The following is a 19523-nucleotide window of genomic DNA, read 5'->3' as shown; positions in this document are numbered from 1 at the left end:
TTGGATGCAGGATGACACAGATTTTATTAGGAAAGAACGGAAGGAAGAAAGTTCAAAGCCATTGCAAAGGGCTTAGTAACCTGGCAGGACTTACTAACTATAATGCATCTATCTAAAAAGATGATCAGTACTGATCACTGCGGAGAGCTAACTATGCACTCATAAGAATGTGTTTCTATGCCGTAGAAGTGAAAGGTGATGATCACTTTTCGGAGACTGAGAGTGTGAATCAGTGGATGTTGACCAGCATCTGGGGTTGACCAAATGTTGTGGCTCAGCAATTGCTACAGTAAACCAGAGACACTAGAATACAATCAAATTGAAGTAGATTGCATTCCCTCCATAGACTCATAAGCATTGCTGAGAAAGATGACAGGGGCAGTGTAAGCATGTGTTCCCAGGAAAGCCGAGGGAGCAACTTCTTGTAAGACAGGAACTTTGGCAAAATGGCGTAGGATATATATTCCGGTGAGTGCTGAGTCTATAGCAAGTTGCTCAGCAGCAGCAAGGCTGGCAGCAGCTGGATCCACAGCCCTGGGCTAGGCACCCGGGCAGGCAGCAGCAGGTGGGCTGGTAGCAGGTTCTCCTGCAGATAACGGGGGTGCAGCAAGCTGGCTGGGAGCAGGGAGTGCAGCAGCAACTGGGGTGGCAGCAAGGCTGGCAGCAGCTGGACACACAGCATGTGGGCTTGCAGCAGGTGGTCCTACAGCAGGTGGTTTGACAGCAAGTTGGGCGGCAGCAGCAAGGCTGGCAGCAGCTGGACCCGCAGCCACTGGACCCACAGCAGCTGGGCTGGCAGCAGCTGGACACACAGCATGCGGGCTTGCAGCAGGTGGTCCTACAGCAGGTGGTCTGACAGCACGTTGGGCGGCAGCAGCAAGGCTGGCAGCAGCTGGACACACAGCATGCGGGCTTGCAGCACGTGGTCCTACAGCAGGTGGTCTGACAGCACGTTGGGCGGCAGCAGCAAGGCTGGCAGCAGCTGGACCCGCAGCCGCTGGACCCACAGCAGCCGGGCTGGCAGCAGCTGGACACAGAGCATGCGGGCTTGCAGCACGTGGTCCTGCAGCAGGTGGTGTGACAGCACGTTGGGCGGCAGCAGCAAGGCTCGCAGCAGCTGGATCCACAGCAGCTGGGCTCGCAGCAGGTGGTCCTGCAGCACGTGGGCTGGCAGCACGGGGAGCAGCACGATTCACTCATGGTGTCGCAGGTGGAGGCGTGGGCTTCTGTTCTGAGGTGACGTTCTCAGATTCTGACTGATGCCTCCTTCCATTCTGGGGCTTTTATACACTGGACCCCCTCAACCCCAACGTATGGACCAATGGGCAGGACTTCCCTTGTTTATACCGTTTTCCATAGTCACTGGCGGCTGGTAGAAGAGGAAGTTCCCTAAGTGTTAGGAATCCCTAGAGAATGGGTGCTTAACATGTTTTAATTGAGAGTAACTCATAGGAAGATTGTCAGAGGGAAGCAAGGTGGTCAGTTAGCAGCCTCGTTCTTGCTTCCGGGGCCGTGGGATCACGTGATGCAGTTCCTGGGAAGTGGTTGGTGAGTCAGTTTCGTGCTCCTTGCCCAGCATTGGTAGTTTGGTTGCATGCAGACTGGGAGTATCCCTGAGGTGAAGGGAGCTTGATGGTTATATGTTCATAGTGATGAATTGCAATCATGCTGGAGCCCGAGTCTGTTTCCCCAAAGTGCCTCATTCCAGACGCCCGCAGGCATCTGTCTCTTGGAGCACCCTACCCCGTTTGCATAGGGCAGTGCATTCAAAGACACTTGGGTGGAGGACATCTGGCATCATGTCTTCCATATGTCAAGGCCGAATCAAGCAGGTGGATAGAAACAGGACTAAACCAGCATCCATGAACATACTTCCTGAGTGACCAGCAGTCCTGCTCTGATTTACCCAGAAATGAGTGTTTTCCCAGGCTGTGGGTATAAGCGGGGCATTTTGGGGTGAGTCGGTGACCCTCGTCCTAACCTTGTTAACCAGCAGAGTGAGATATTTAATGGCACTGACTCCACAGTTACTGTTTTCTCTTCCTCCCTCCCCCCGTGCCATCCCTTCTCCTCCTCTTTTCCCTCGTCTTTCTCCTCTGTCTTCCTTTAACACAAATTGTGCCCGCCTGCCTGCCTGCCATCGTGAAGGAGAAAATGTGGGGTCTGAGTGGAGAAAATCGTGGACTGTAGATGATGCCTTACACACGCCAGCCATAGAACTCAGATCTTCCTGTGTTCAGGACAATTTCTATGCAGCAGCAGATCCGCATCTCTATGCCTCGGGGCTGGCTGTTTTCATGCAACAGCAGGATGTCATGTTGCCTGGGTGTGTGCCGCACTGACAGAAACGCTCAACCAATGCTTCTGGAGAGTTGGTTTATGTGACTACAGGGCTGTCCTTGCTCCTGAAATAGGAGAATCCTGACATGGCTCTTTCTTTCTTTCTTTTTTTTTTTTTTCTGATATATTTCTCAGGATTGAGCCAGTTGAAAACTGTGACGCTGGCCTCCATCCTGTATCACTTCCCCACCTTCCAACCAGTGGGATCTGCCCTCCCTCCCGCAAGAAACCACATGCCTGAATGCTGTTCTTCAGAGTAGCTTCTGGGAAAAACCAAACTCTGACATTACCTATCTCTGTCCTGATTTCCTCACTTCTACCATGGGAACCTTAGGATGTACTTTAAGAATTCCTTCAAGGATTAGGAGGGAGGAGTTAAGTGGCAGAGAAGGAGGGGGCCATGGGCTTTCCTGATCCCTCCAACACAGCTCTGTTGAGGTCAGGTCACTTGGAACACCCAGGAAATTGATAGGAATGTGGGAAGAAGGACCTGTGTGGTTGGGGGCACATGGCCCCTGCAGGTATGAGGTGTGTTTAAGTGAATTGGGGGAGAGGAAAACTGTTGTGCCACGGAGGGGAGGGGGGCCGTTTCTGTGGGGAGAGGAAAGGGAGACAAAGAGAGAGGGGTTGAGAGAGTCCGGTGTTGGGTGCACACAAGAGGAAAAGTCCCGGGTGGGGGTGTAGCTCAGTGACAAGAGGAAAAGTCCCTGGGGCACGTGTGTGGCTCAGTTTGTTCAGAGTCTGACTTTGGCTCCGGTCATGATCTCTGGGTCCTGGGGCTGAGGCCAGCATCAGGCTCTCTCAGTGGGAGCTCAGTGAGAGACCTCTCGTCCCTTCCTTCTTTGTCCCACACTCCGGCAATGCTCGCTTTCTCTCTCTTTCTCTGTCTCTCTGTCTCTCAAAAAAAAAATAGATGGATGACACAAAATGTAGGAGAGATTTTCATGAGGCAACGTAAATACAGCTTATGTTTTGCCCAACACATGTAGCTAGTGAGTAGCAGAAGAGGAATTTGAATAGTGTTCTTAACGATTCCAATTCTCATAACCAAGATCTATCGTCTTCTCTGATAGAGAAACTAATGATTGAACATAAAATTGGAGATGAAGAGTTGCACAATTATTGAAGGAGAGTAGTACAGAAAACGGATAATGCAAGCTAGCATCATCCTCTGAAGTTGGCACAAACAGACGTAGGCCCCAAAATGGGGTGGGGGTGGAAGCTAGAAGCTCTATAGAACCTTTCCCTAGATTTCTGTCTGGAAGTTTTATAGGTTTAGGCTTTACATTTGGGGCTATAATCTATTTGAGTCGGATGTTGTATATGATATGAGGGTTGGGTTGAAGTTTATTTTGAGGAGTGGGGGGACATGTCTGTTTAATTGTTCCAACACCATCTGTTTAAAAGACTACACTTTCTCTGCCTATAAACTTGGCACCTTTCTGCAAAATTCAATGCCTAATCAACGTGTGTCTATTTGTGGACTCTCGGTTTTGTTGCACTGATTTCTATGTTCATCATTTCATGTGTAGCCCACCAAACAGCTCTGTTTTTGAAACCAAGATGGAGTTTCAGTGCACATGCAATTTTGAACAAGTTACTTTCCTCAACACTGGTTTCCTCAGCTCCAATATGGAAGTAGTGATGCTCACTTTCCAGGATTGTATGACAAATAAAGACTGTGCAGGTAAAGCATCTCTCTGAGTGCCCAGTGTGTGGCAGGTCCTCAGGAAATGTCAGGAATTCTTCCCATACGTTCTCTGCCTTGGAAACGGAAGTACTCTGGCAGAGAATTCCAGATACGTCCTCTAGGAAGAGGATACTCTCTGTCACATGTAGTGTGTTAACTATTCCAAAGCATTTTTATATCTCTTGAGAAGGTGGCCATGATCAAAACCTCTTATTTTCTGCCCAGAGCCTTCCTAATCCTTGTCCTGCTGGGTGCCTTGGCAGTTGTCTTTATTATTCAGCTTTTCACCCAAAGATCAAGGTTTCAACCTTTGGGGAGGTCACCTAACTAACATCCGTCTTGATTTGGAAGAGTGCATCCTTTCTGCTCCGTTTTTGTTTTCATTCTCCTTTATCCTCCTTTTCTTGAAAATTCGGATTTGAATTTCCTGTAGCCTATGTGTCTTTATCTGACAGAACACAGGAAGTTGGGGAAGCCTGGTGGCTCAGTGGTTGAGCATCTGCCTTCAGCTCAGGTGGTGATCCCGGGGTCCTGGAATGGAGTCCCACATCGACCCCCCAACAGGGAGCCTGTGCTCCCTCTGCCTATGTCTCAGCCTCTCTCCCGGTGTCTCTCACGAAGAAAGACAGAAAATCTTAAAAGAAAGGAACACAGAAAATCGTTCTGTTTTTGTTTACAGCCTGAGGACTGTGATTGGTCAAAGCTGTCTATGCCTACTGCATAGGTACCTCAACTATCAGGACTCTACAAACTTCTCTTCTCTGAACAATGTCCAGATCAGGAGATCAAATTGCCTCAACGTTTGAGAGCCTTGGATTGTGGCCTGAGCTTGTGTGCTTGCAAGGCCGATTCTTCCTACCAATTTCTTTAAGATGAATGAAATGAGGGGCACTTGGGTGGCGCAGTCAGTGAAGCATCCACTCTTGGTTTTGGCTCCGATCATGATCTCAGGGTTGTGAGACTGAGTCCTGGGTCAGGCTCTATGCTCATGGGGGGAGTCTGTTTGAGATTCTCTCTCCAGCTCCCTCTGCCTTTCCCACTCATGCTCTCTCTCAAAATATAAATGAATAAATGAATAAATGAATGAATGAATGAATGAATAAAAAAATAAATAAATAACTCTTAAAAAAAGAGATAAATGCAATGATACCAGTACGCCAATCCATGACCACAAAGAACAGGTTCCCCTCGGCAAGAATGGGGCCAGGAACACTATATGTGCCAATGAACCTCATGTCAGAGAAGATGCAAAGCCCCTTTTCATTAGCCAGAACTCTTAAAGGCATATTGGTCATAAAGCTGAGAAGAATGTTTAGGAAGAGGTTTGTAGACTGAAATGGTTCTCTATAGGAAAGATATAATAATTTCCTTTGTTATTGAAACAACTCAAAATGTATGCCCCATCACCAGGATTATTTCTATTTTTAGAAAGATGTAACTAAAAATGTCCTTGACCTGAAATCAAAGGACCTGCTTCTGTCAATTATTTGCTGTATGGTCAAGCATTTCCTGCTCTCTAAGTGAGAATGAAAATGGAATGATAATCTTGGCTCTGCCTGATTTGTGGGACAATTGTGATGACTGAATGAGATAATAAATATATTGAAGCTACAATTTACTTTTGGGCGTCATATCTACGTATACATATATATATATACACATATATATGTATATATACATATATACATATACTTAAAGTAAAACTTCAAGAAGGACTTCATAAAGGAAGTGCTGTAATAACACACACACACGTACACACACACACACACACACAGACAGGAAAAACGACATGAACATACAAACATTGGATGCAGGATGACACAGATTTTATTAGGAAAGAACGGAAGGAAGAAAGTTCAAAGCCATTGCAAAGGGCTTAGTAACCTGGCAGGACTTACTAACTATAATGCATCTATCTAAAAAGATGATCAGTACTGATCACTGCGGAGAGCTAACTATGCACTCATAAGAATGTGTTTCTATGCCGTAGAAGTGAAAGGTGATGATCACTTTTCGGAGACTGAGAGTGTGAATCAGTGGATGTTGACCAGCATCTGGGGTTGACCAAATGTTGTGGCTCAGCAATTGCTACAGTAAGCCAGAGACACTAGAATACAATCAAATTGAAGTAGATTGCATTCCCTCCATAGACTCATAAGCATTGCTGAGAAAGATGACAGGGGCAGTGTAAGCATGTGTTCCCAGGAAAGCCGAGGGAGCAACTTCTTGTAAGACAGGAACTTTGGCAAAATGGCGTAGGATATATATTCCGGTGAGTGCTGAGTCTATAGCAAGTTGCTCAGCAGCAGCAAGGCTGGCAGCAGCTGGATCCACAGCCCTGGGCTAGGCACCCGGGCAGGCAGCAGCAGGTGGGCTGGTAGCAGGTTCTCCTGCAGATAACGGGGGTGCAGCAAGCTGGCTGGGAGCAGGGAGTGCAGCAGCAACTGGGGTGGCAGCAAGGCTGGCAGCAGCTGGACACACAGCATGTGGGCTTGCAGCAGGTGGTCCTACAGCAGGTGGTTTGACAGCAAGTTGGGCGGCAGCAGCAAGGCTGGCAGCAGCTGGACCCGCAGCCACTGGACCCACAGCAGCTGGGCTGGCAGCAGCTGGACACACAGCATGCGGGCTTGCAGCAGGTGGTCCTACAGCAGGTGGTCTGACAGCACGTTGGGCGGCAGCAGCAAGGCTGGCAGCAGCTGGACACACAGCATGCGGGCTTGCAGCACGTGGTCCTACAGCAGGTGGTCTGACAGCACGTTGGGCGGCAGCAGCAAGGCTGGCAGCAGCTGGACACACAGCATGCGGGCTTGCAGCACGTGGTCCTACAGCAGGTGGTCTGACAGCACGTTGGGCGGCAGCAGCAAGGCTGGCAGCAGCTGGACCCGCAGCCGCTGGACCCACAGCAGCTGGGTTGGCAGCAGCTGGACACAGAGCATGCGGGCTTGCAGCACGTGGTCCTGCAGCAGGTGGTGTGACAGCACGTTGGGCGGCAGCAGCAAGGCTCGCAGCAGCTGGATCCACAGCAGCTGGGTTCGCAGCAGGTGGTCCTGCAGCACGTGGGCTGGCAGCACGGGGAGCAGCACGATTCACTCATGGTGTCGCAGGTGGAGGCGTGGGCTTCTGTTCTGAGGTGACGTTCTCAGATTCTGACTGATGCCTCCTTCCATTCTGGGGCTTTTATACACTGGACCCCCTCACCCCCAACGTATGGACCAATGGGCAGGACTTCCCTTGTTTATACCGTTTTCCATAGTCACTGGCGGCTGGTAGAAGAGGAAGTTCCCTAAGTGTTAGGAATCCCTAGAGAATGGGTGCTTAACATGTTTTAATTGAGAGTAACTCATAGGAAGATTGTCAGAGGGAAGCAAGGTGGTCACGTTAGCAGCCTCGTTCTTGCTTCCGGGGCCGTGGGATCACGTGATGCAGTTCCTGGGAAGTGGTTGGTGAGTCAGTTTCGTGCTCCTTGCCCAGCATTGGTAGTTTGGTTGCATGCAGACTGGGAGTATCCCTGAGGTGAAGGGAGCTTGATGGTTATATGTTCATAGTGATGAATTGCAATCATGCTGGAGCCCGAGTCTGTTTCCCCAAAGTGCCTCATTCCAGAGGCCCGCAGGCATCTGTCTCTTGGAGCACCCTACCTCGTTTGCATAGGGCAGTGCATTCAAAGAAACTTGGGTGGAGGACATCTGGCATCATGTCTTCCATATGTCAAGGCCGAATCGAGCAGGTGGATAGAAACAGGACTAAACCAGCATCCATGATCATACTTCCTCAGTGACCAGCAGTCCTGCTCTGATTTACCCAGAAATGAGTGTTTTCCCAGGCTGTGGGTATAAGCGGGGCATTTTGGGGTGAGTCGGTGACCCTCGTCCTAACCTTGTTAACCAGCAGAGTGAGATATTTAATGGCACTGACTCCACAGTTACTGTTTTCTCTTCCTCCCTCCCCCCGTGCCATCCCTTCTCCTCCTCTTTTCCCTCGTCTTTCTCCTCTGTCTTCCTTTAACACAAATTGTGCCCGCCTGCCTGCCTGCCATCGTGAAGGAGAAAATGTGGGGTCTGAGTGGAGAAAATCGTGGACTGTAGATGATGCCTTACACACGCCAGCCATAGAACTCAGATCTTCCTGTGTTCAGGACAATTTCTATGCAGCAGCAGATCCGCATCTCTATGCCTCGGGGCTGGCTGTTTTCATGCAACAGCAGGATGTCATGTTGCCTGGGTGTGTGCCGCACTGACAGAAACGCTCAACCAATGCTTCTGCAGAGTTGGTTTATGTGACTACAGGGCTGTCCTTGCTCCTGAAATAGGAGAATCCTGACATGGCTCTTTCTTTCTTTCTTTTTTTTTTTTTTCTGATATATTTCTCAGGATTGAGCCAGTTGAAAACTGTGACGCTGGCCTCCATCCTGTATCACTTCCCCACCTTCCAACCAGTGGGATCTGCCCTCCCTCCCGCAAGAAACCACATGCCTGAATGCTGTTCTTCAGAGTAGCTTCTGGGAAAAACCAAACTCTGACATTACCTATCTCTGTCCTGATTTCCTCACTTCTACCATGGGAACCTTAGGATGTACTTTAAGAATTCCTTCAAGGATTAGGAGGGAGGAGTTAAGTGGCAGAGAAGGAGGGGGCCATGGGCTTTCCTGATCCCTCCAACACAGCTCTGTTGAGGTCAGGTCACTTGGAACACCCAGGAAATTGATAGGAATGTGGGAAGAAGGACCTGTGTGGTTGGGGGCACATGGCCCCTGCAGGTATGAGGTGTGTTTAAGTGAATTGGGGGAGAGGAAAACTGTTGTGCCACGGAGGGGAGGGGGGCCGTTTCTGTGGGGGGAGAAAAGGGAGACAAAGAGAGAGGGGTTGAGAGAGTCCAGTGTTGGGTGCACACAAGAGGAAAAGTCCCTGGGGCACGTGTGTGGCTCAGTTTGTTCAGAGTCTGACTTTGGCTCCGGTCATGATCTCTGGGTCCTGGGGCTGAGGCCAGCATCAGGCTCTCTCAGTGGGAGCTCAGTGAGAGACCTCTCGTCCCTTCCTTCTTTGTCCCACACCCCTGCAATGCTCGCTTTCTCTCTCTTTCTCTGTCTCTCTGTCTCTCAAAAAAAAAAAATAGATGGATGACACAAAATGTAGGAGAGATTTTCATGAGGCAACGTAAATACAGCTTATGTTTTGCCCAACACATGTAGCTAGTGAGTAGCAGAAGAGGAATTTGAATAGTGTTCTTAACGATTCCAATTCTCATAACCAAGATCTACCGTAATCTCTGATAGAGAAACTAATGATTGAACATAAAATTGGAGATGAAGAGTTGCACAATTATTGAAGGAGAGTAGTACAGAAAACGGATAATGCAAGCTAGCATCATCCTCTGAAGTTGGCACAAACAGACGTAGGCCCCAAAATGGGGTGGGGGTGGAAGCTAGAAGCTCTATAGAACCTTTCCCTAGATTTCTGTCTGGAAGTTTTATAGGTTTAGGCTTTACATTTGGGGCTATAATCTATTTGAGTCGGATGTTGTATATGATATGAGGGTTGGGTTGAAGTTTATTTTGAGGAGTGGGGGGACATGTCTGTTTAATTGTTCCAACACCATCTGTTTAAAAGACTACACTTTCTCTGCCTATAAACTTGGCACCTTTCTGCAAAATTCAATGCCTAATCAACGTGTGTCTATTTGTGGACTCTCGGTTTTGTTGCACTGATTTCTATGTTCATCATTTCATGTGTAGCCCACCAAACAGCTCTGTTTTTGAAACCAAGATGGAGTTTCAGTGCACATGCAATTTTGAACAAGTTACTTTCCTCAACACTGGTTTCCTCAGCTCCAATATGGAAGTAGTGATGCTCACTTTCCAGGATTGTATGACAAATAAAGACTGTGCAGGTAAAGCATCTCTCTGAGTGCCCAGTGTGTGGCAGGTCCTCAGGAAATGTCAGGAATTCTTCCCATACGTTCTCTGCCTTGGAAACGGAAGTACTCTGGCAGAGAATTCCAGATACGTCCTCTAGGAAGAGGATACTCTCTGTCACATGTAGTGTGTTAACTATTCCAAAGCATTTTTATATCTCTTGAGAAGGTGGCCATGATCAAAACCTCTTATTTTCTGCCCAGAGCCTTCCTAATCCTTGTCCTGCTGGGTGCCTTGGCAGTTGTCTTTATTATTCAGCTTTTCACCCAAAGATCAAGGTTTCAACCTTTGGGGAGGTCACCTAACTAACATCCGTCTTGATTTGGAAGAGTGCATCCTTTCTGCTCCGTTTTTGTTTTCATTCTCCTTTATCCTCCTTTTCTTGAAAATTCGGATGTGAATTTCCTGTAGCCTATGTGTCTTTATCTGACAGAACACAGGAAGTTGGGGAAGCCTGGTGGCTCAGTGGTTGAGCATCTGCCTTCAGCTCAGGTGGTGATCCTGGGGTCCTGGAATGGAGTCCCACATCGACCCCCCAACAGGGAGCCTGTGCTCCCTCTGCCTATGTCTCAGCCTCTCTCCCGGTGTCTCTCACGAAGAAAGACAGAAAATCTTAAAAGAAAGGAACACAGGAAATCGTTCTCTTTTTGTTTACAGCCTGAGGACTGTGATTGGTCAAAGCTGTCTATGCCTACTGCATAGGTACCTCAACTATCAGGACTCTACAAACTTCTCTTCTCTGAACAATGTCCAGGTCAGGAGATCAAATTGCCTCAACGTTTGAGAGCCTTGGATTGTGGCCTGAGCTTGTGTGCTTGCAAGGCCGATTCTTCCTACCAATTTCTTTAAGATGAATGAAATGAGGGGCACTTGGGTGGCGCAGTCAGTGAAGCATCCACTCTTGGTTTTGGCTCCGATCATGATCTCAGGGTTGTGAGACTGAGTCCTGGGTCAGGCTCTATGCTCATGGGGGAAGTCTGTTTGAGATTCTCTCTCCAGCTCCCTCTGCCTTTCCCACTCATGCTCTCTCTCAAAATATAAATGAATAAATGAATGAATGAATGAATGAATGAATGAATAAATAAATAAATAACTCTTAAAAAAAGAGATAAATGCAATGATACCAGTACGCCAATCCATGACAACAAAGAACAGGTTCCCCTCGGCAAGAATGGGGCCAGGAACACTATATGTGCCAATGAACCTCATGTCAGAGAAGATGCAAAGCCCCTTTTCATTAGCCAGAACTCTTAAAGGCATATTGGTCATAAAGCTGAGAAGAATGTTTAGGAAGACGTTTGTAGACTGAAATGGTTCTCTATAGGAAAGATATAATAATTTCCTTTGTTATTGAAACAACTCAAAATGTATGCCCCATCACCAGGATTATTTCTATTTTTAGAAAGATGTAACTAAAAATGTCCTTGACCTGAAATCAAAGGACCTGCTTCTGTCAATTATTTGCTGTATGGTCAAGCATTTCCTGCTCTCTAAGTGAGAATGAAAATGGAATGATAATCTTGGCTCTGCCTGATTTGTGGGACAATTGTGATGACTGAATGAGATAATAAATATATTGAAGCTACAATTTACTTTTGGGCGTCATATCTACGTATACATATATATATATACACATATATATGTATATATACATATATACATATACTTAAAGTAAAACTTCAAGAAGGACTTCATAAAGGAAGTGCTGTAATAACACACACACACGTACACACACACACACACACACAGACAGGAAAAACGACATGAACATACAAACATTGGATGCAGGATGACACAGATTTTATTAGGAAAGAACGGAAGGAAGAAAGTTCAAAGCCATTGCAAAGGGCTTAGTAACCTGGCAGGACTTACTAACTATAATGCATCTATCTAAAAAGATGATCAGTACTGATCACTGCGGAGAGCTAACTATGCACTCATAAGAATGTGTTTCTATGCCGTAGAAGTGAAAGGTGATGATCACTTTTCGGAGACTGAGAGTGTGAATCAGTGGATGTTGACCAGCATCTGGGGTTGACCAAATGTTGTGGCTCAGCAATTGCTACAGTAAACCAGAGACACTAGAATACAATCAAATTGAAGTAGATTGCATTCCCTCCATAGACTCATAAGCATTGCTGAGAAAGATGACAGGGGCAGTGTAAGCATGTGTTCCCAGGAAAGCCGAGGGAGCAACTTCTTGTAAGACAGGAACTTTGGCAAAATGGCGTAGGATATATATTCCGGTGAGTGCTGAGTCTATAGCAAGTTGCTCAGCAGCAGCAAGGCTGGCAGCAGCTGGATCCACAGCCCTGGGCTAGGCACCCGGGCAGGCAGCAGCAGGTGGGCTGGTAGCAGGTTCTCCTGCAGATAACGGGGGTGCAGCAAGCTGGCTGGGAGCAGGGAGTGCAGCAGCAACTGGGGTGGCAGCAAGGCTGGCAGCAGCTGGACACACAGCATGCGGGCTTGCAGCAGGTGGTCCTACAGCAGGTGGTTTGACAGCAAGTTGGGCGGCAGCAGCAAGGCTGGCAGCAGCTGGACCCGCAGCCACTGGACCCACAGCAGCTGGGCTGGCAGCAGCTGGACACACAGCATGCGGGCTTGCAGCAGGTGGTCCTACAGCAGGTGGTCTGACAGCACGTTGGGCGGCAGCAGCAAGGCTGGCAGCAGCTGGACACACAGCATGCGGGCTTGCAGCACGTGGTCCTACAGCAGGTGGTCTGACAGCACGTTGGGCGGCAGCAGCAAGGCTGGCAGCAGCTGGACACACAGCATGCGGGCTTGCAGCACGTGGTCCTACAGCAGGTGGTCTGACAGCACGTTGGGCGGCAGCAGCAAGGCTGGCAGCAGCTGGACCCGCAGCCGCTGGACCCACAGCAGCTGGGTTGGCAGCAGCTGGACACAGAGCATGCGGGCTTGCAGCACGTGGTCCTGCAGCAGGTGGTGTGACAGCACGTTGGGCGGCAGCAGCAAGGCTCGCAGCAGCTGGATCCACAGCAGCTGGGTTCGCAGCAGGTGGTCCTGCAGCACGTGGGCTGGCAGCACGGGGAGCAGCACGATTCACTCATGGTGTCGCAGGTGGAGGCGTGGGCTTCTGTTCTGAGGTGACGTTCTCAGATTCTGACTGATGCCTCCTTCCATTCTGGGGCTTTTATACACTGGACCCCCTCACCCCCAACGTATGGACCAATGGGCAGGACTTCCCTTGTTTATACCGTTTTCCATAGTCACTGGCGGCTGGTAGAAGAGGAAGTTCCCTAAGTGTTAGGAATCCCTAGAGAATGGGTGCTTAACATGTTTTAATTGAGAGTAACTCATAGGAAGATTGTCAGAGGGAAGCAAGGTGGTCACGTTAGCAGCCTCGTTCTTGCTTCCGGGGCCGTGGGATCACGTGATGCAGTTCCTGGGAAGTGGTTGGTGAGTCAGTTTCGTGCTCCTTGCCCAGCATTGGTAGTTTGGCTGCATGCAGACTGGGAGTATCCCTGAGGTGAAGGGAGCTTGATGGTTATATGTTCATAGTGATGAATTGCAATCATGCTGGAGCCCGAGTCTGTTTCCCCAAAGTGCCTCATTCCAGAGGCCCGCAGGCATCTGTCTCTTGGAGCACCCTACCTCGTTTGCATAGGGCAGTGCATTCAAAGAAACTTGGGTGGAGGACATCTGGCATCATGTCTTCCATATGTCAAGGCCGAATCGAGCAGGTGGATAGAAACAGGACTAAACCAGCATCCATGATCATACTTCCTCAGTGACCAGCAGTCCTGCTCTGATTTACCCAGAAATGAGTGTTTTCCCAGGCTGTGGGTATAAGCGGGGCATTTTGGGGTGAGTCGGTGACCCTAGTCCTAACCTTGTTAACCAGCAGAGTGAGATATTTAATGGCACTGACTCCACAGTTACTGTTTTCTCTTCCTCCCTCCCCCCGTGCCATCCCTTCTCCTCCTCTTTTCCCTCGTCTTTCTCCTCTGTCTTCCTTTAACACAAATTGTGCCCGCCTGCCTGCCTGCCATCGTGAAGGAGAAAATGTGGGGTCTGAGTGGAGAAAATCGTGGACTGTAGATGATGCCTTACACACGCCAGCCATAGAACTCAGATCTTCCTGTGTTCAGGACAATTTCTATGCAGCAGCAGATCCGCATCTCTATGCCTCGGGGCTGGCTGTTTTCATGCAACAGCAGGATGTCATGTTGCCTGGGTGTGTGCCGCACTGACAGAAACGCTCAACCAATGCTTCTGGAGAGTTGGTTTATGTGACTACAGGGCTGTCCTTGCTCCTGAAATAGGAGAATCCTGACATGGCTCTTTCTTTCTTTCTTTTTTTTTTTTTTCTGATATATTTCTCAGGATTGAGCCAGTTGAAAACTGTGACGCTGGCCTCCATCCTGTATCACTTCCCCACCTTCCAACCAGTGGGATCTGCCCTCCCTCCCGCAAGAAACCACATGCCTGAATGCTGTTCTTCAGAGTAGCTTCTGGGAAAAACCAAACTCTGACATTACCTATCTCTGTCCTGATTTCCTCACTTCTACCATGGGAACCTTAGGATGTACTTTAAGAATTCCTTCAAGGATTAGGAGGGAGGAGTTAAGTGGCAGAGAAGGAGGGGGCCATGGGCTTTCCTGATCCCTCCAACACAGCTCTGTTGAGGTCAGGTCACTTGGAACACCCAGGAAATTGATAGGAATGTGGGAAGAAGGACCTGTGTGGTTGGGGGCACATGGCCCCTGCAGGTATGAGGTGTGTTTAAGTGAATTGGGGGAGAGGAAAACTGTTGTGCCACGGAGGGGAGGGGGGCCGTTTCTGTGGGGGGAGAAAAGGGAGACAAAGAGAGAGGGGTTGAGAGAGTCCAGTGTTGGGTGCACACAAGAGGAAAAGTCCCTGGGGCACGTGTGTGGCTCAGTTTGTTCAGAGTCTGACTTTGGCTCAGGTCATGATCTCTGGGTCCTGGGGCTGAGGCCAGCATCAGGCTCTCTCAGTGGGAGCTCAGTGAGAGACCTCTCGTCCCTTCCTTCTTTGTCCCACACCCCTGCAATGCTCGCTTTCTCTCTCTTTCTCTGTCTCTCTGTCTCTCAAAAAAAAAAAATAGATGGATGACACAAAATGTAGGAGAGATTTTCATGAGGCAACGTAAATACAGCTTATGTTTTGCCCAACACATGTAGCTAGTGAGTAGCAGAAGAGGAATTTGAATAGTGTTCTTAACGATTCCAATTCTCATAACCAAGATCTACCGTCTTCTCTGATAGAGAAACTAATGATTGAACATAAAATTGGAGATGAAGAGTTGCACAATTATTGAAGGAGAGTAGTACAGAAAACGGATAATGCAAGCTAGCATCATCCTCTGAAGTTGGCACAAACAGACGTAGGCCCCAAAATGGGGTGGGGGTGGAAGCTAGAAGCTCTATAGAACCTTTCCCTAGATTTCTGTCTGGAAGTTTTATAGGTTTAGGCTTTACATTTGGGGCTATAATCTATTTGAGTCGGATGTTGTATACGATATGAGGGTTGGGTTGAAGTTTATTTTGAGGAGTGGGGGGACATGTCTGTTTAATTGTTCCAACACCATCTGTTTAAAAGACTACACTTTCTCTGCCTATAAACTTGGCACCTTTCTGCAAAATTCAATGCCTAATCAACGTGTGTCTATTTGTGGACTCTCGGTTTTGTTGCACTGATTTCTATGTTCATCATTTCATGTGTAGCCCACCAAACAGCTCTGTTTTTGAAACCAAGATGGAGTTTCAGTGCACATGCAATTTTGAACAAGTTACTTTCCTCAACACTGGTTTCCTCAGCTCCAATATGGAAGTAGTGATGCTCACTTTCCAGGATTGTATGACAAATAAAGACTGTGCAGGTAAAGCATCTCTCTGAGTGCCCAGTGTGTGGCAGGTCCTCAGGAAATGTCAGGAATTCTTCCCATACGTTCTCTGCCTTGGAAACGGAAGTACTCTGGCAGAGAATTCCAGATACGTCCTCTAGGAAGAGGATACTCTCTGTCACATGTAGTGTGTTAACTATTCCAAAGCATTTTTATATCTCTTGAGAAGGTGGCCATGATCAAAACCTCTTATTTTCTGCCCAGAGCCTTCCTAATCCTTGTCCTGCTGGGTGCCTTGGCAGTTGTCTTTATTATTCAGCTTTTCACCCAAAGATCAAGGTTTCAACCTTTGGGGAGGTCACCTAACTAACATCCGTCTTGATTTGGAAGAGTGCATCCTTTCTGCTCCGTTTTTGTTTTCATTCTCCTTTATCCTCCTTTTCTTGAAAATTCGGATGTGAATTTCCTGTAGCCTATGTGTCTTTATCTGACAGAACACAGGAAGTTGGGGAAGCCTGGTGGCTCAGTGGTTGAGCATCTGCCTTCAGCTCAGGTGGTGATCCTGGGGTCCTGGAATGGAGTCCCACATCGACCCCCCAACAGGGAGCCTGTGCTCCCTCTGCCTATGTCTCAGCCTCTCTCCCGGTGTCTCTCACGAAGAAAGACAGAAAATCTTAAAAGAAAGGAACACAGGAAATCGTTCTCTTTTTGTTTACAGCCTGAGGACTGTGATTGGTCAAAGCTGTCTATGCCTACTGCATAGGTACCTCAACTATCAGGACTCTACAAACTTCTCTTCTCTGAACAATGTCCAGGTCAGGAGATCAAATTGCCTCAAAGTTTGAGAGCCTTGGATTGTGGCCTGAGCTTGTGTGCTTGCAAGGCCGATTCTTCCTACCAATTTCTTTAAGATGAATGAAATGAGGGGCACTTGGGTGGCGCAGTCAGTGAAGCATCCACTCTTGGTTTTGGCTCCGATCATGATCTCAGGGTTGTGAGACTGAGTCCTGGGTCAGGCTCTATGCTCATGGGGGAAGTCTGTTTGAGATTCTCTCTCCAGCTCCCTCTGCCTTTCCCACTCATGCTCTCTCTCAAAATATAAATGAATAAATGAATGAATGAATGAATGAATGAATGAATAAATAAATAAATAACTCTTAAAAAAAGAGATAAATGCAATGATACCAGTACGCCAATCCATGACAACAAAGAACAGGTTCCCCTCGGCAAGAATGGGGCCAGGAACACTATATGTGCCAATGAACCTCATGTCAGAGAAGATGCAAAGCCCCTTTTCATTAGCCAGAACTCTTAAAGGCATATTGGTCATAAAGCTGAGAAGAATGTTTAGGAAGACGTTTGTAGACTGAAATGGTTCTCTATAGGAAAGATATCATAATTTCCTTTGTTATTGAAACAACTCAAAATGTATGCCCCATCACCAGGATTATTTCTATTTTTAGAAAGATGTAACTAAAAATGTCCTTGACCTGAAATCAAAGGACCTGCTTCTGTCAATTATTTGCTGTATGGTCAAGCATTTCCTGCTCTCTAAGTGAGAATGAAAATGGAATGATAATCTTGGCTCTGCCTGATTTGTGGGACAATTGTGATGACTGAATGAGATAATAAATATATTGAAGCTACAATTTACTTTTGGGCGTCATATCTACGTATACATATATATATATACACATATATATGTATATATACATATATACATATACTTAAAGTAAAACTTCAAGAAGGACTTCATAAAGGAAGTGCTGTAATAACACACACACACGTACACACACACACACACACACAGACAGGAAAAACGACATGAACATACAAACATTGGATGCAGGATGACACAGATTTTATTAGGAAAGAACGGAAGGAAGAAAGTTCAAAGCCATTGCAAAGGGCTTAGTAACCTGGCAGGACTTACTAACTATAATGCATCTATCTAAAAAGATGATCAGTACTGATCACTGCGGAGAGCTAACTATGCACTCATAAGAATGTGTTTCTATGCCGTAGAAGTGAAAGGTGATGATCACTTTTCGGAGACTGAGAGTGTGAATCAGTGGATGTTGACCAGCATCTGGGGTTGACCAAATGTTGTGGCTCAGCAATTGCTACAGTAAACCAGAGACACTAGAATACAATCAAATTGAAGTAGATTGCATTCCCTCCATAGACTCATAAGCATTGCTGAGAAAGATGACAGGGGCAGTGTAAGCATGTGTTCCCAGGAAAGCCGAGGGAGCAACTTCTTGTAAGACAGGAACTTTGGCAAAATGGCGTAGGATATATATTCCGGTGAGTGCTGAGTCTATAGCAAGTTGCTCAGCAGCAGCAAGGCTGGCAGCAGCTGGATCCACAGCCCTGGGCTAGGCACCCGGGCAGGCAGCAGCAGGTGGGCTGGTAGCAGGTTCTCCTGCAGATAACGGGGGTGCAGCAAGCTGGCTGGGAGCAGGGAGTGCAGCAGCAACTGGGGTGGCAGCAAGGCTGGCAGCAGCTGGACACACAGCATGCGGGCTTGCAGCAGGTGGTCCTACAGCAGGTGGTTTGACAGCAAGTTGGGCGGCAGCAGCAAGGCTGGCAGCAGCTGGACCCGCAGCCACTGGACCCACAGCAGCTGGGCTGGCAGCAGCTGGACACACAGCATGCGGGCTTGCAGCAGGTGGTCCTACAGCAGGTGGTCTGACAGCACGTTGGGCGGCAGCAGCAAGGCTGGCAGCAGCTGGACACACAGCATGCGGGCTTGCAGCACGTGGTCCTACAGCAGGTGGTCTGACAGCACGTTGGGCGGCAGCAGCAAGGCTGGCAGCAGCTGGACACACAGCATGCGGGCTTGCAGCACGTGGTCCTACAGCAGGTGGTCTGACAGCACGTTGGGCGGCAGCAGCAAGGCTGGCAGCAGCTGGACCCGCAGCCGCTGGACCCACAGCAGCTGGGTTGGCAGCAGCTGGACACAGAGCATGCGGGCTTGCAGCACGTGGTCCTGCAGCAGGTGGTGTGACAGCACGTTGGGCGGCAGCAGCAAGGCTCGCAGCAGCTGGATCCACAGCAGCTGGGTTCGCAGCAGGTGGTCCTGCAGCACGTGGGCTGGCAGCACGGGGAGCAGCACGATTCACTCATGGTGTCGCAGGTGGAGGCGTGGGCTTCTGTTCTGAGGTGACGTTCTCAGATTCTGACTGATGCCTCCTTCCATTCTGGGGCTTTTATACACTGGACCCCCTCACCCCCAACGTATGGACCAATGGGCAGGACTTCCCTTGTTTATACCGTTTTCCATAGTCACTGGCGGCTGGTAGAAGAGGAAGTTCCCTAAGTGTTAGGAATCCCTAGAGAATGGGTGCTTAACATGTTTTAATTGAGAGTAACTCATAGGAAGATTGTCAGAGGGAAGCAAGGTGGTCACGTTAGCAGCCTCGTTCTTGCTTCCGGGGCCGTGGGATCACGTGATGCAGTTCCTGGGAAGTGGTTGGTGAGTCAGTTTCGTGCTCCTTGCCCAGCATTGGTAGTTTGGCTGCATGCAGACTGGGAGTATCCCTGAGGTGAAGGGAGCTTGATGGTTATATGTTCATAGTGATGAATTGCAATCATGCTGGAGCCCGAGTCTGTTTCCCCAAAGTGCCTCATTCCAGAGGCCCGCAGGCATCTGTCTCTTGGAGCACCCTACCTCGTTTGCATAGGGCAGTGCATTCAAAGAAACTTGGGTGGAGGACATCTGGCATCATGTCTTCCATATGTCAAGGCCGAATCGA

General features: G+C 48.4%; 4 protein-coding genes across 4 annotated transcripts; all 4 read right to left on the bottom strand.

Annotated features, from left to right (window-relative positions):
* Positions 1–1401, bottom strand: LOC140607524 (uncharacterized). Its single transcript, XM_072782214.1, has one exon. It carries the CDS (start codon positions 1198–1200, stop codon positions 496–498), a length of 705 nt encoding a protein of 234 aa, XP_072638315.1. The 5' UTR covers positions 1201–1401; the 3' UTR covers positions 1–495.
* Positions 1402–5834: 4433 nt separating this feature from the next.
* Positions 5835–7404, bottom strand: LOC140607523 (uncharacterized). Its single transcript, XM_072782213.1, has one exon. The coding sequence runs from the start codon at positions 7122–7124 to the stop codon at positions 6330–6332; it is 795 nt and encodes a 264-aa protein (XP_072638314.1). The 5' UTR covers positions 7125–7404; the 3' UTR covers positions 5835–6329.
* A 4315-nt stretch (positions 7405–11719) lies between these two features.
* LOC140606723 (uncharacterized) lies at positions 11720–13300 on the bottom strand. The gene has a single exon (XM_072780505.1). It carries the CDS (start codon positions 13007–13009, stop codon positions 12215–12217), a length of 795 nt encoding a protein of 264 aa, XP_072636606.1. The 5' UTR covers positions 13010–13300; the 3' UTR covers positions 11720–12214.
* Positions 13301–17604: 4304 nt separating this feature from the next.
* Positions 17605–19185, bottom strand: LOC140606724 (uncharacterized). The gene has a single exon (XM_072780506.1). The coding sequence runs from the start codon at positions 18892–18894 to the stop codon at positions 18100–18102; it is 795 nt and encodes a 264-aa protein (XP_072636607.1). The 5' UTR covers positions 18895–19185; the 3' UTR covers positions 17605–18099.
* Between the last annotated feature and the right edge of the window lie 338 nt (positions 19186–19523).

Source organism: Canis lupus, chromosome 16 (assembly GCF_048164855.1).
Source record: "Canis lupus baileyi chromosome 16, mCanLup2.hap1, whole genome shotgun sequence".
In the NCBI taxonomy this organism is placed as follows: domain Eukaryota; kingdom Metazoa; phylum Chordata; class Mammalia; order Carnivora; family Canidae; genus Canis; species Canis lupus.
The sequence above is the reverse complement of the archived record's forward strand: the minus strand, read 5'-3'. Positions and strand labels throughout refer to the sequence as shown.

Bases quoted from the DNA above. Each gene is read 5' to 3' on its own strand.
- LOC140607524 (XM_072782214.1), bottom strand. From the start codon at position 1,200: ATGAGTGAATCGTGCTGCTCCCCGTGCTGCCAGCCCACGTGCTGCAGG.
- LOC140607523 (XM_072782213.1), bottom strand. From the start codon at position 7,124: ATGAGTGAATCGTGCTGCTCCCCGTGCTGCCAGCCCACGTGCTGCAGG.
- LOC140606723 (XM_072780505.1), bottom strand. From the start codon at position 13,009: ATGAGTGAATCGTGCTGCTCCCCGTGCTGCCAGCCCACGTGCTGCAGG.
- LOC140606724 (XM_072780506.1), bottom strand. From the start codon at position 18,894: ATGAGTGAATCGTGCTGCTCCCCGTGCTGCCAGCCCACGTGCTGCAGG.